This window comes from Macaca nemestrina, chromosome 14, assembly GCF_043159975.1.
Source record: "Macaca nemestrina isolate mMacNem1 chromosome 14, mMacNem.hap1, whole genome shotgun sequence".
Classification (NCBI taxonomy): Eukaryota; Metazoa; Chordata; class Mammalia; order Primates; family Cercopithecidae; genus Macaca; species Macaca nemestrina.
The window spans coordinates 12,322,599-12,338,097 of NC_092138.1; the positions used below are offsets into that span (position 1 = coordinate 12,322,599).

The 15,499-nt window shown below is 40.0% G+C and overlaps 1 protein-coding gene across 1 annotated transcript in view; it reads left to right on the forward strand.

Annotated features, from left to right (window-relative positions):
- The first annotated feature begins 1,238 nt into the window (after positions 1-1,238).
- LOC105498760 (ATP/GTP binding carboxypeptidase 1) overlaps positions 1,239-15,499 on the forward strand; it is a 203,351-nt gene continuing 189,090 nt past the window's right edge. Inside the window, 2 exon segments of the mRNA XM_011771082.3 lie at positions 1,239-1,396; positions 1,398-1,439. Coding sequence (XP_011769384.1) covers positions 1,254-1,396; positions 1,398-1,439 — 185 coding nt within the window. The 5' untranslated portion in view covers positions 1,239-1,253.

A 15,499-nucleotide genomic window follows, 5' to 3' on the forward strand; every position in this document is an offset into this window, starting at 1 on the left:
GGTATATTACATGTATTTTTAGCATTATTGTAAAATTATTACATTATTATTGGGTATTTTCAGATAATACCTTTCCGATTGGGTGGTTTGGGGTGGTGGTTGTTTTTAAATTATTTTAAATACCGTAACCTATCTTTTAGTGCTCACGATGAAGGAAACTACGATATTTACAAAATGGCAGTTTCTTGTTCATCTGAATAAAGACATCTACCAAGGGTAAACTGTAAGAAGCATTGCGGTGTACCTTGGGTTACTTTTTGAATTGCTTTCACACCTGCTTAATTTTATTGGAACAAGATCATAAAACAAAACAAAAATCCCACAGTTCTCAATGCATTCCCTTATCTAGTAGTAATATTACATTCCTTACCATAAACAGTAGCAAACATGATCTCGTGCATCTTGAAAAAGTAAATGATGTCAGTATTTATTTGCAATACATTACAGTACACTTAAATACAGTCAAAACAGAAGGGGGTGTATTAGTAATTTCTCTGACACATTACTCTGGCTCAGATAAAACATTCCGCCTTTGCCTTCAGTATCCAACTTAGCATTACCGTTTTGATTATATGCAGGCACCTTTTCAAAAAACAGTAAATCAGCATGCTATTTTGTTCGCTGCAGCACCAGGCATCCAATTTACTGAGGTTTGGCCACAAGGTGCAATCCTGTTGTTTTCTGGGAGCCCGACTGTAGTAACAGAATGTCCCTTCCAGCCTCTTATTACGGACCCTCCTTGAGGTCAGGAAAGGTGTAAGTTTTACCGCAGTCCCCAGCGTTTGATGCGACCCCGGGATCAGGTGGGGAGCGTTAAGAACCCTTCCTAAGAGTGACTGATTGATGGCGGGGGAAGGGGTGGGCGCGGGCTTAGTTCCGGGAAAAGGCTGGGGCCCTCGTTGGGAGTGTACAGAAAGGTGACTTGAAGAACGTGGGGAGTCGCTCGCAGTTCGGTACGGTGGGGCGGTGCCCGGGGCTGCTGGGGACAAGGCGCCGGCAGCCCGCGGAACACCCGCCCCTAATTCCCGCTCCCGTTCACGCTCCGCCCCCACGCGCGCGCTCCCCCCCGTCGGGCGCGCAGAGGGGCGGGGCGGAGCGCGCACGGGGGTAACAGGGGACGCGCCGGGAAGGGGGCGTGCGCTGCGCCCCGCCCCTTTCCTGGCCTCGTACGCCCCGCCCCCACTCCCTGCGCGTGCTGGGAGCCGGCTGGCAAGGCGTGCGGTGGGCGGGGCGCCGCGCTGACGTTGCCCGGGATGCGGGCAGGTTCCGCCGCCTCCAGCGCCGCCGCCGCAGCTGCCGCCGCCGCCGCCTCCGCCTCGCCTGCCACCGGGGTTTGTATGAAAACACCGGGCGGCGGGCGGCGAGGGATCCGCCGTGATCCAGGTGCCGAGCCGGGCTGCGGCTCTTCGCGGTCCCCGCCAGCGCCCCATCCTGAGCCGGTGAGCGCCTCGCTGCCGTCCGCGCGTCCCGGCCGTCCGTCCCTCTGCTGTCCCCGGGCCGCGGGAGATGCAGGCGGCGGCGCCCGGGGGTAGGAGGGGTGACCCCGGATCCCTGCGCCCCTTACCTGACGGGTTGTGTAACGCATGTCTTTCACGGGGCGTGAGGGGAAAGCACTCGGTCTTGAGGGAAAGCCCTGACGGGCTGGGGCTTTGGCTGGGTCTGGAAAACGCCTTCCCCAGTCCCTGGACCCTCGGTGGACCCCCGTCCCAGTCGTTGCGGAGGGTATTGGGCGCGGTCTCTGGGCGGAGGCCGCCCCTTCTGCTCTGCCCTTTCTCTCGGGCCCGAGCTCGCGGCGCCGCGGGGAGTCTAACCGAGGGGCTGCAGGGCCGGGGCAGGCGCGCCCAGCCCCGCGCCCCTCTTCCGCGGTGGTGGCCGGCCGCCGGGTCGCGGGCCCCTGTGCTTCGGCAATCCTAGGGTTCCCGGCTGAGCGCCAGCAAGGTGGGATTTGCTGTGACATCGGCGATGGGCAGGTTTGCTTCCTCTCCCTGGGTGGTTTGAGCTGAAGTGTGTCTTCTGTTTACAACTTGTCGCCTTGAGCATTTGGTTTGAACCTGAATCGGATCACCCTCGATGACAGTGCAGAGTTTCCTTAGTGTCTTCCTTCCTGAATTGCGGGTTCTCAATTGCAAGTGTTCAAGGACTCCTGTAACCCAAAGGCTTGCTCGACTCTACCGTAATTTTACCCCTTGTGCCGTATAAACCTCTTATGAGCACCAGGGCAATTGGAGTTGGTTGGGTTCCTTTCCTGGGCGTTTACTCATTGTAGAATGGAGTTTTCATGCATCATAGTGTAATCGATGTGAATGTTGATAATTTAAAGCCCATTTCCCGTTTTAACATAGCTCACTCAAGTGCCTGAAAGTAGCGGAAATTTTCTTTGGCAGTATTAATTCTAGCTGGGTTTTTTCCTTCAGGTGTTTAAAATTGTAGTTGTGTTTAATTACAATTCATGACAATTTGTGGTTAGAAAGGACCTTAACAGTCTTCTTAATCACTCATTTTCACTTACCTTTTATGTCCGTTTTTTAAGCTTTATGTAAATCAAATTATCCTTTGTGAACCTCTGAATTATTCTTATAAACTGGTTGTCTGGGAAAACCAGAAAGTTATTTTTGTAATTGTATTGTGGAATGTTTTTAGTTCAGTAGGCCAAAAAAGAAGTGATTTATTTAAGGAACTTTAAATGGTGCTTATTTTAAAACATGTGCCAAATGTCAGAACCAAACAAAACTCTAAAAGATCTGTAAGTATTTCCTATGTAGAATTACTGCGAGATAATAAGTCGTGCCATACCCGCTCTTTCTCATCCTGCAGGCAGAGTTCTAATATGACTTGTTCATTTTCCCATTCCACTTCTCTTGAGTTAAATTCTATGGTGAAGTTATAGGTTCATTTTTAATGATCACGAAACTCTGCCTTGAATTGATTCATCACATAATTACAACTGCAGACTCATTCTGAACTTGGAAATGAAGTGGATAGGCTTAACACTACCCTCGTATTTGGCCAACATAGCAAAACATTTGAATCTATTAATGTAATTTAAACTTTTGTAGAAGCAATTTTTATAAAGCTTTTCCAATTGACTTGAATTGAGGCATTGTTCTCTTTAGAAAAGTGTAGCTAGGCTGCTATATAATAATGGTTTTACTTCCATTAGCAGAAGTAAAAGAGGTCCAAGAGTTATGAAATTTTGTAATTTGTATTCTACTTTTTTTTTTTTTTTTTGAGACGGAGTCTCACTGTGTCACCCAGGCTGGAGTGCGGTGGTGCGATCTTGGCTCACTGCAGCCTGCCCCTACCGGGTTCAAGCGATTCTCCCGCCTCAGCTTCTTGATTGTAGGCGCGCGCCACCACGCCCAGCTAATTTTTGTGTTTTTAGTAGAGACAGGATTTCACCATGTTGGCCAGGCTGGTGTCGAACTCCCAACCTCAGGTGATCCACTGGCCTCAGCCTCCTAAAATGCAGGGATTACAGGCATGAGTCACCGCACCTGGCCTGAATTTTTTTTTTTTTTTTTTTTTGAGACGGAGTTTTGCTCTTGTTGCTCAGACTGGAGTGCAGTGGCCTGATCTTGGCTCACTACAACCTCTGCCTCCTGGGTTCAAGCGATTCTCCTGCCTCAGCCTGCCGAGTAGCTGGGATTACAGGTGCACACCACCACGCCTGGCTCTAATTTTTTGTATTTTTAGTAGAGACGGGGTTTCACCATGTTACTTAAGCTGGTCTTGAACTCCTGACCTCAGGTGATCTGCCCACCTCGGCCTCCCAAAGTGCTAGGATTACAGGCGTGAGCCACCGCGCCCGGCCTGACCTTAGTTTTTTTAAACCTCATCCAAAGTATTCATCTTCCCAAATCTGCTTTTCTTGCTTGAAGTCCTCCACTATCTGAAAATTGAACAGTGCGTGAATAGCAATTGATGCACCTGTCAGAGGGCCGTCTGCAAGATGGGAGCTTTCCTTAGGCAATGGGTTTCAGTATAAACAACCGAAATTGTGTAGGGTGGGCCCTGAATTTTAAACTTCAGATATTATCGTTGATTACTATGCCTGTGTACTATAGTGTAGTGGCTAAGCGGTTGGGCCCCAGAGCCAGATGGCTCGGTTTGGGTCCTGGCTTTACTTTAAGCAAGTTATTTTTATTTACTTATTTTTTTAAAGCAAGTTATTTGTCCTTTTCGTGCTCCAAAAATGACATAAAAATAGTATGTACTCTTAAGATATTCTCAAATATTAAGTGATTAATATATGTACAGTGCTTAGCCCACAGTGCCTGGCATTTAGTAACTGGTGCCTAGGAAATGTTGCTATTATTACCGTTGCTCTTCCTCAGTCTTCAAAGGGATCTAGTAAGCGGAAAAAGGACTTTTGGCGGATGGAGCAGTATTAGTGCAGATTAATTCCACTATGACCCATTTGCTCCTTTGGGGTTAAATGAGAGCTTAGTCTCACCGTCCTGCCTTGGAAACATGTAAGTCAGTTTTAAATAGAACAGCTAGACCCTGAGCGGGGTGCCCTGGGATGCTACTGGAGAGCTGCTGATATATCCCTGTTTGTCCCTTCTGACAGAACTTTGGATTGTGTCCCTCCTGTTAGTGATGGCTGCTATTTTAATATTTTAATCATCTGTTTCTGAGTTTGTGATTGGGTGTTTCTTTGACCATAATGTGCCGTTATCAAAAATGTAATCTGTCAAAATATTGGTAGGTACATACGTGTTTATTTGATCAGAATATTGTATGTTGTTTCCAGGGCACACAAAATCAGTTTTATCTAAGTATTCTTTATTTTCTTTTTTATTGATATTATATAGAGTGAGGTCAGTTTTGATTTGACATTGTGTTCATTTTCAGCTTTCATATAATTTTCCTAGGAACTTTTTTTTCCCCCTCCAGTATGATTTTACATACTTGTTCTTGGTTTGCAGAGGTCTAATATTAAAACTCTAAATGCTTTCAAACGTTTGGTCTCAGAACCCTTTTACACTGTTAAAAGTTGTTGAGGATCCCCAAAAAGCTTTTGTGAATTTATCTATGTTTACTGTATTGTAAATGAAAAGAGAAATATAAATTGTTTTGTCAGTTCACTTAAAATGACAATTATAAACTCTTTACATGTTAATATAAACACCATATTTTTAATGGAAACAACTTTTTTTTTAAACAAAAAATAAGGTAGTGAGAAAAGTGGCATTGTTTTACTTTTTTTGTAAATCTGTCTGGTTTAAGGGAAACAGCTGGATTATCATATCTGCTCCTGCATCGAGTCTATTGCAGTATGTTGTTTGGGTTGAAGTACATATAGAGAAAATCCAGTGTCACACAGGTAATGGCTGAACAGGGTGGAGAGGCCAGGGGAGGGAGCATTTTAATAGCCTTTTCAGATAATTGTGGATATTCTTGTTTGGTATTATATCAAAACTCAGTAAGTGGCAATTTCTTAAAGGTTAGATGCAGTGGGAAATCATGTAAGTGGATTTTTGCATGCTCTGGTAAAACCCATTGGCTTGAACTTTGAATGGATCTTATACCCATTCCTGAGATTGTAACATCATTCCTTGGTCATTTGTAAATATTGGTTCAGTGTTATGCAGATCTTCCAAATGTTGACATCTTTCATCATGCAATGTCAAAGAAAGTTATGGTTGTTAATATCACCACCCATTTTGTTAGAGACAAATTATTGGGAAGCTGTTTAGGTCTTGACATGACGATGGTGGATATGAATTTTCCAGAATTCGGATTTTTGCTTCAAAGCTCAAATTTTATCATTGGCAACAAATGTGACTTGTTTACTTAAAGTGACAAGCAAGCTCAGTTTATTCATTTCTGAGAAAACCTCTGCCAAAATATTCCAATTTGAATAACCATAGTCTGTCAATCATTCTTTCAGTCACTTTCATTAAAAAAGAGGCTAGTTCAAGCTGTCAGTTCAGTTACAAAAGCACTTTACTTTGAGACAACCATCAGTTATTATAATTCAGTATGTAGCAGAAATGGTTCGTGCAAACTTCCCATTTTGTCACATAAAAAGGTGTGTAAAAATTAATAATTTTTACTGTTTCAAGGACATTCTTAAGTGACATTGACTTTTTCTTGTCTTTTTTTTTTTTTTTTTTGAGGTGGAGTCTTGCTGTGTTGCCCAGGCTGGAGTGCAGTGGTGCAATCTCAGCTCACTACAAGCTCTGCCTCCTGGGTTCATGCCATTCTCCTGCCTCAGCCTCCCGAGTAGCTGGGACTACAGGTGCCCACCACCATGCCTGGCTAATTTTTTGTGGTTTTAGTAGAGATGGGGTTTCACTGCGTTAGCCAGGATGGTCTCGATCTCCTGACCTTGTGATCCACCCGCATACACCTCCCAAAGTACTGGGATTACAGGCGTGAGCCACGGCTGGCTTTTTCTTGTTTTATAATTGTTGGTGGTTGATGGTGACTTTAATTCAGTCCAAGATGACAGTAATTTTAATATTTTAAATTTTAGTATTATACAAATAGTGTTACAGAAATAGGGGACCACACATCTTGTGGGTCCCCTAAAAGAGTGTCAGGACCCCAGGGGCCCATGCACCATGCTTTTAGAACTTTTGGATTTAAATCTTAAAGAGGATTTCTCACAAACCTTTGATTAAGAAGTGAAGTGGTAGTGACAATCTCTGGTTTGTTTTTGTTTTAGGCTTTGGGACCTGGTAAAGGCCGTATTAAAAAAAAAAGTATTCTAGCTAGATAGTAGGAATAAGCTCTACAGTGTTCTCTAGCACTATCGGATGGCTGTAATTGATAATATATACTTTCGAATAGCCAGGAGGATATCAAATGCTCTGAACACAAAGAAATGGTAAATGTTTGAGGTGATGGATTTGCTAATTACCCTGATCTGATTGCTATACATTACATATATCAAAAGATCACTGTGTACCTCATAAATACATATGATTATTGTGTGAATTAAAAAATTTAAAGAAGAATATTTTAACATACAAAATGAAGTACAGTAAAGGTTATTCACAGAAAGTTTCTTAATGGTTTTAGTCAGGTGCCGATGCAATGGAATTATAGTATTAGTAATCTTAATACCATCTAAAAACAAAAGTCAGACTTGTACATTTCTGTGTAAATGTTCAAATTTAACATTTTGGGAATGTAAATATTAAACAGTGAAGGCACAATGTGAAAAGCTCCACTAATATCTAACTCATAAGCTTAAAAAAAGTGACCTGGTTTCCCTTCTTAAACTCTGCTCATTTCTCACTTAATTCATGCTGAGGATGAGCTGCCCTGTGGAGAAATGCCAGGTACTTGCTGTCTTTGCCTTACATTTTTCCTTATGGGGAAAATGATTTAAAATTATGAAGATTATCAGGATATTGGTTATAGAGGGATTAAAAACAATAATAAAGTCAGCCAGGGGGATTTATGGTCAGATAATGTTAATAAAAATCTGAACACTGTCTACATATAATAGAATTTAGTGAATTAAAAAATATTTTTACAAGAACTCTTTAGATTTATTAATTTATGGTCAACGCACTTTCTAGACTCCTTTTTGGTGCATGGTGAAAACTAATCTCTCACCTTTTAATTTAATCTCATTAATTTTAACTTTTATTTACATTTGAAACAACTTTTTTCCCCAGTTTTTAACACAAGATTCATATTTCTGTCTTTACAAAAATATTCATTTTAAAAAATGATGGTAAAACATATATAACATAAACTTTACCATTTAAATCATTTTGAAGTGTGTAGTTTAGTGGTATCAAGTATATTCACATTGTTGTGCAGCCGTCATCACCGTACATCTACAGAACTTTTTTTATCTTCTCAAATTGAAACTCTATGTATTAAACAATTACTCTCCCCTCCCGCATAGTCCATTCTTTGGCAGGCACTGTTCTATTTTCTGTTGCTATGAATTTGACAACTCTGAGTATGTCACATGAGTGGAGTCAATCATACAGCGTTTATCTTTTTGTGACTGGCTTATTTCATTTAGCACAATGTCTTCAAGCTTTGTTCATGTTGTACTGTGTGTCAGGACTTTCTTTTTAAGGCTGGATAATCTGTTGTGTACATATGCCAGATTTTGTTTATGCATTCATCCATTGATGGATGGACACTTGAGTTGCTTGTGAATAATGCTGCTTTGAATCTAGGTATGTCAACATCTCTTCAAGACCTTGCTTTTTTTTTTTTTGAAATGGAGTCTCGCTGTGCCGCCCAGGCTGGAGTGCAGTGGTGCAATCTCGGCTCATTGCAACCTTCGCCTCTGGGTTCAGGTGAATCTCCTGCCTCAGCCTCCCAAGTAGCTGGGACTACAGGTGTGTGCCACCACGCCTGGCTAATTTTTTTTTGTATTTTTAGTAAAGATGGGGTTCTACCATGTTAGCCAGGATGGTCCCTGTCTCCTGACTTTGTGATCCACTTGCCTTGGCCTCCCAAAGAAGACCTTGCTTTCAGTTCTTTTGAGTATATACCTGGAAGTGGAATTGCTGAATTATATGATAATTCTATTTTTAATTTTTCAAGGAACCTTCATACTGTTTTCCATAATGGCTGCACCATTTTATATTCCTATCAATAGTGCACAAAGATTCTAATCTATCCACATCAGCACTTACTATCTTCTGTTTTTGTTTTGTTTTTGGTAGCAGCCATCCTAATGGCTGCGAAGTGGTATCTTGTAGTTTTGATTTGCCTTCACATTGCTGTATTTGGTTTGCTAGTATTTTGTTGAAGAGTTTTGCATTAATGGTCATAAAGAGTATTGGTCTGTCATTTTCTTGTAGCATCTGTCTGACTTTGGTATCAGGGCAATGCTGGCCTTATAGAATGAGGTAGTAAGTGTTCCTTCTTCACTTTTCTGGAAGAGTTTGAAAAGAACTGATCTTTTTTTTTTTTTTTAATGTTTTATAGAATTTACCAGTGAAGCCATCAGGTTTAGGGCTTTGCTTTGTAAGGAGGTTTTTTTGTTTGTTTGTTTTAGATGGAGTCTCTCTTTGTCTCCAGGCTGGAGTGCAGTGGTGCGATCTTGGCTCATTGCAACCTCTGCCTCATGGGTTCGAGTGATTCTTCTGCCTCAGCCTGCTGAGTAGCTGGGATTACAGGCACGTGCCACCACGCCCAGCTAATTTTTGTATTTTTAGTAGAGACAGGGTTTCACCATGTTGGCCAGGCTGGTCTCGATCTCTTGAACTTGTGATCCACCAACCTTGGCCTCCCAAAGTGCTGGGATTACAGGCGTGAGCCACCGCGCCCAGCCTGTAAGGAGGTTTTTAATTACTGATTAAATCTCCTCAATAGTTATGGGTATTTAGATTTTCTATTCCTTTGTGGTTCAGGCTTGGTAGGTTTTGTGTTTCTAGGAATTTATCTCATCTACGTTACCCAATTGGTGTACTGTTGTTCACAGTACTCTGTTATAATCCTTTTTGCCTTTGTAGAATTGGTCATGATGTCTCCCCTTTCATTTCTGATTTTAGTAATTTGAGTCTTCTCTCTCTCTTTTAAATCTTGCTAAAGGTTTGTCAGTTTTGTTAATTTTTCAAAGCACCAACTTTTGGTTTTGTTGATTTTCTTTATTGTTTTTCTAGTCTCTATTTTAATTATTTCTGCTCTGGTCTTTTTTATTTTCTTCCTTCTGCTCACTTTGGGTTTAGTTCTTCTTTTTCTCATTCCTTAGTTATAAAGATAGGTTGTTTTGAGAGCTGTCTTCCTTTTTAATGTGTTTATGTCTGTAAATTTTCTCCTTAGCATTGATTTTGCTATATCCTATAAGTTGTGGTTTGTTGTGTCTTTGCTTTCTTTTGTCTCTGTTTTCTGATTAACCCAGTGATTTCTTCTTTGATTCATTGGTTGAGAGTGTGTTGTTTAATTTCCATAAATTTGTGAATTTTCCAGTTTTCTTTCTCAGATTGATTTTTTTTTTTTTTTTTTTTTTGAGACGGAGTCTCGCTCTGTTGCCCAGGCTGGAGTGCAGTGGCCAGATCTCAGCTCACTGCAAGCTCCACCTCCTGGGTTCACGCCATTCTCCTGCCTCACTCAGCCTCCTGAGTAGCTGGGACTACAGGTGCCCGCCACCACGCCCGGCTAATTTTTTGTATTTTTTAGTAGAGATGGGGTTTCACCGTGTTAGCCAGCATGGTCTCGATCTCCTGACCTCGTGATCCGCCCATCTCGGCCTCCCAAAGTGCTGGGATTACAGGCTTGAGCCACCGTGCCCGGCCTCTCAGATTGATTTCTAACTTATTCCTGTTGTGAGGTTGGAGAGCATACTTTGTATGATAAATATCTTTTGAAATCAATTGAGACTTAATTTGTATCCTAATGGCCTGTTTTGGAGAATGTTCTATGTGCACTTGAGAGGAATTCATATTCTGTTGTTGAGTACCTTGTTCTAAATATATGTTAGATCTAGTTGATTCATTTTATTGTTCAAATCGCCTCTCTCTTCTTTCCGGTTATTTTTTTCCTTATTGAGAATGGTGTATTAAGCCTCCACCTTTTATTATAGAAGTATTTCTCCCCTTAATTATGTTACTTTTTGCCTCATATTTTGATGATTTGTAACTACTTCATATATTTTGTTGGTGTGTAAATGTTTATAATTGTTTTATCTTCTTGCTCTGTTGAACTTTTATTAAAATATAATATACTTTTTCTCTTGTAAACTTTTTTGATTCAGTCTGTTTTGTCTGATACTAGTATAGCCCTTCCTGCTCTCTTTTGGTTACTATTTGCATGGAATATCTTTTTCCATTCTTTCACGTTCCATGTATTTGTGCCGTGGGATCTAAAGTAAGTCTTCTGCAGACAACATACAGTTGGATCATTTAAAAAAAATCTATTCTGCCAATCTTTATGTTTTGGTTGGCAAATTTAATCCCTTTACTAGGGGCTTATTTCTGTTCTTTGTTTTTTGTATGCCATATAGCTGTTTTTATTCCTCATATTTTGTATATTTTGATTTATATTGGGATATTAGCTGGAGCTGACTTTGGGTTATAATGGTTTCTTTATAAAAATGGGTCACAGTCATAGGTTAGAGGCAGAGAAAAATGTGTGTTTCAAGGTAAGATTTTAAATCTCATTTATCACCTATATAGACTTAGAAATTTTGGCTTTAAGTCTGAAAATAGTTGAAATCTGAGTTGGAGGAATAGTTTTTTAAACAAATCATTTAATAATTGAAGGGTAATGGGATTCTGCTCTTCAAATCTACCTCATTTTTCGATAGTAAAATGGAAATGTCACAAAGCAAAACTAATTAGACCTTTTATAAGTGTCTGAACATCTTTTGTGGAGTAGTGTGTGAACCTTACAGATTTGTTTGGTTTTGATAAGAATGCATGTTCAGGAAAGATATATAAGCTTTTTGTAGGTTTACTCTTACTCATACTCTTTGATAAAATTAATGACAATAAAATAGGTGAAATCAATTTGCCTGTTTGCAGATTGTACTAAAATATAACATAATCATTGGACTGGACTTGGTGGCTCACACCTGTAATCTCAGTACTTTGGGAGGCTGAGGTGGGAGAATTGCTTGAGCCCATGAATTTGAGACCAGCCTGGGCAATATGGCAAGACCTCTTCTCTGCAAAGAATGAAAAAAACAATTAGGTGGGTGGTGGTAGGCACCTGTGGTCCCAGCTGAGGCAGAAGGATTGCTTGAGCCCAGGAGGTTGAGGCTGCAGTGAGCCATGTTTGTGCCACTGTACTGCAGCCTGAGTGACAGAGCAAGACCCTGTCTCAAAAACAAACACACACACACAGAACCCAAAACAACCCCCCCCCCCAAAAAAAACCCTGCTAAACTACTTCCAAAGTAATCGCACCATTTTACATCCCTGTCAGCAATGTGTGAGGGTTCCAGTTTCCCACATCCTTGCTAACACTTGCTATTATCTGTCTTTTTAAAGTTTAGCCATTATTGGTTGTGAAGTGTATCTCATTGTAGGCTAAGTTTCAAAATAGCAGTTAGGCATAACAGGAATGGTAGTACTCTAAGATGAAGTTAATATTCCAATTAAAAGTATTGAATAGGCTGACCTAGGAATGATTCTTGACCCTGGCTATACATGATTAGTATCACTTCCTAATTTAAAAAAGTTGATGTTACAACTTCATTTCATTTCTGAGGATATTGTATTATTCTCTTCCCACTCCACAGCCCAAATCCTTCGTTTAAAAATAAAACAGTGAAGACACACTTGTAGAGAAAGAACCACTCTCCCTTAAGCAAAGAGAGGGTTTACCATAGGCTGCTAAATAGTTTAAAGAATTGTTGGAACGTATCAGTATGGGGTCAATCAGGAGACAGAAACCACATAGTAATTTAGCAGGGAAAGAATAATATAAGGAATTATTGACTATAACAGGGGATTGGAGTAATAAGATATTTACCAGTGAGAAGTAAAGATAATGCTAAAGAATATAGGAATAGCAGATATAAGGAGCAATGACTATCCCAAGACTAAGATAGAGTGCGTTTCCATCTTCCAGATGAACCTAGATCTTATTGGAAAGGGCATGGTCCAGGCTCTGTCAAAGGGCAAGTTCAAGCTATGGTACAGCACTAGTGGAATTTGCTGGAAATCTGCCCCTTAGGGTACCAGGGAATGCTGTTTATGAAGAGGTATCTCATCAGAGACCTCTACTACAAAACTACCTAGGCTCTTGTTGGAAAAAGAGCACATACTGAGGAGCCTGGTGGTGGGGAAACCATCCTTGTTGAAGGAGTAGGGCCCTGGAAAAGTCTTGCCTACTGGAGCCAAGTGAATGCCCTGGAACCAGGAAGCACAATTCTTTTCCCTTGCAATGCCTTTCCGGTGCCCTCTACTGACAGAGCTTAATGTCATGTCAGCTGGCAGATAAAAAAATATTTAAAGGGCACATATCCATTTTCACAGAGCAGACAAAAAGGGTGAATTGGGAGATGAGGGGCAATAAATCATCTGGCATAGGCATTAAGTGGCTTACGTAGGAGGAATTAAGTTGGGAGATCTGAAGAAAGAGACAGTAGGTTGAGCTTTAAGGAACAACTCTCACATCTTAGCACAGAACTGGGAAACCAAGAGAGTTATCTCTTTTGTGATTAGGAAACTTCCGGTCTAATTGTGAAATTGCTTCTAGAGCTTCATTTCTGGAACCACACTGCTGTTTCAGAATCTGGAAACAGTTGAGGTTAGGACGCTGTGGTGATCAGGAACCTCGGACTATGCTTACTAGCTGTAGAACCATGTTGGACCCGTTCTGGTGTGCACCAGCTGCCTGCTAGTGACTGCCCCAACTTTTCTAAATCTTTGTATCTTGGAGGAACTGTGAAATAACTTTTAGGTCTCTTGTCTTTTTGATAATAGCCATCCTAACAGGTGTGAGGCGATGATATTTCATTGTGGTCTTGAATTTCATTTCTCTGATAAGTGATGTGGAGCACCTTTTTATATACCTGTTGGCCATTTTAATACCTTCTTTGGAAGAGTATCTATTCATGTCTTTTGCTGATTTTTAAATTGGGTTATCCATTTTTTTTTTTTTTTTGCTACTGAGTTGTGTTTCTTATATATTTAAGATATTAACCTCTTATATCTTGAGATAAGCCATATGTCTAGATGTATGGCTGGCACAATATTTTCTGCCAACCTATAGGCTGTCTTTCATTTTGTTATTTCCTTTGGTGTGCAGAACTTTTTAGTTTGACCTAGTCCCATTTGTTTTTGTTTTTGTTGCCTATACTTTAGATCCTATACAAAAAATTGCCTAGACCAGTGCTACGGAACTTGTTCACTGTGTTTTCTTCTAAGAGTTTTACGGTTCAGGTGTTACAGTTAGGCCTTTAATTCACTTAGTGTAATGTTTTCAGGTTCATTTATGTTGTAGCATATGTTGAACTTCATTGCTTTTTATGGCTGAATAGTATTCCATTGTATGTTGATACTACATATTGTTCATTTATCTATTGGTGGGCACTTGGGTAGTTTTTATCTTCTGACTGTTGTGAATAATGCTGCAATGAACATTGGCATAAAGTATCTGTTCAAGTCTTTGTGTTTAGTTCGTTTGGGTATATACCTAAGAGTGGAATTGCTGGGTCATATCGTAATTCTACGTTTAGCTTTTTGAGGAACTATCAAACTGTTTTTCACAATAGTTGTATTTTCTTACACACCCACCAGCAACATACCTAGGTTCCAGTTTCTCTACATCCTAACACTTGTTTTTTTCCCCATTTTTATGATAATGTCCTTTGATATACAAAAGTTGTTAGTTTTGATGAAGTCCAATTTATTTATTTTTTATTGTTGTTCATGCCTTTGTTGTCCTAACTAAGAATTCATTGCCAAATCCAAGGCATGCAGATTTACCCCCATATATTCGTCTAAGAGTTTTAATTTATATTTAGGTTGCTGATCCCTTTTGAGTAAATTTTTGTATGTTATGTGACATAGGGGTCCAACTTTATTCTTTGGCCAGCACCATTTGTTGAAGAGACTGTTTTTTCCAATTGAATGGACTTGACACCCATGTCAAAAATCGATTGGCCATAGATATATGAATTTATTTCTGAACTTTCATTCCATTGGTCTGTATGTCTGTCTGTATGCTACTACTAGCTGTTTTTAATTAATGTTATTTATTTAGGTTGGTGCAAAAGTAATCTCAGTTTCTACCATTACTTTTAATTAAAAGTACAATTAACATTAAAAGTGATGGCAATAACTGTGATTACTTTTGCACCTAATACACCATGAAAATTATTGATAATATCAAATAGCAAAGCTATTAAAAACCGTAAGCCAAAATGATACTAATAAAAATATAGTCCAAGTCATAATTTATGTAAGATTTTGAAATAAGCCAACTTTTTTTTTCTGATTGGCATGGTAAGGCTGAAATGTAGGTCCATAAGTTAACAAAATATTTGTATGTGTGTTGATTTTTTTTCATCTTTTAAGGCTTTAACATATATAATAAAATTGCCTTTTAAAACTGAAAGAATGAAGTTCATCTTGTTCACATGAAACCTATTTTTGTTTTGTTTAGTTTGAAATAAGCATTCACAGTGTTGATTTTTATCTGACATGAGACAGTTCCTCCTTGCTGTAGGTGCTTGTTAAATAAGAAAAAACTTAAGAAGTTGAAAACTTGCAGCTAAATGTTCATTACTTTCCTATGATTGGCAGGACATTGCTGGTTCAGGGAAATCCATAACATTTTTATGATCAGTAAATCTCATCGTGAGTGTATAATCAAGAGCATAAATCTCATCTTGAGTGTATCATCAGTGAGGAGGAAGAGCAGATTCCTCCTCCTCAAAGTTAAGTTCTCAGCCTGAGCACAAGATTCAGAGAAAGGGTTCCTTCCTCAGTCTTACACTTATTTGAAAAGAAAAGGGAAATACTGTTTACTTTTCCTTTTTAATATTTTTCTCCTATATCAGCAAAACTTGAGATTTGCAGATAAACATTCTTACTCTCAAGCCCAAGAAACAATGGAAACA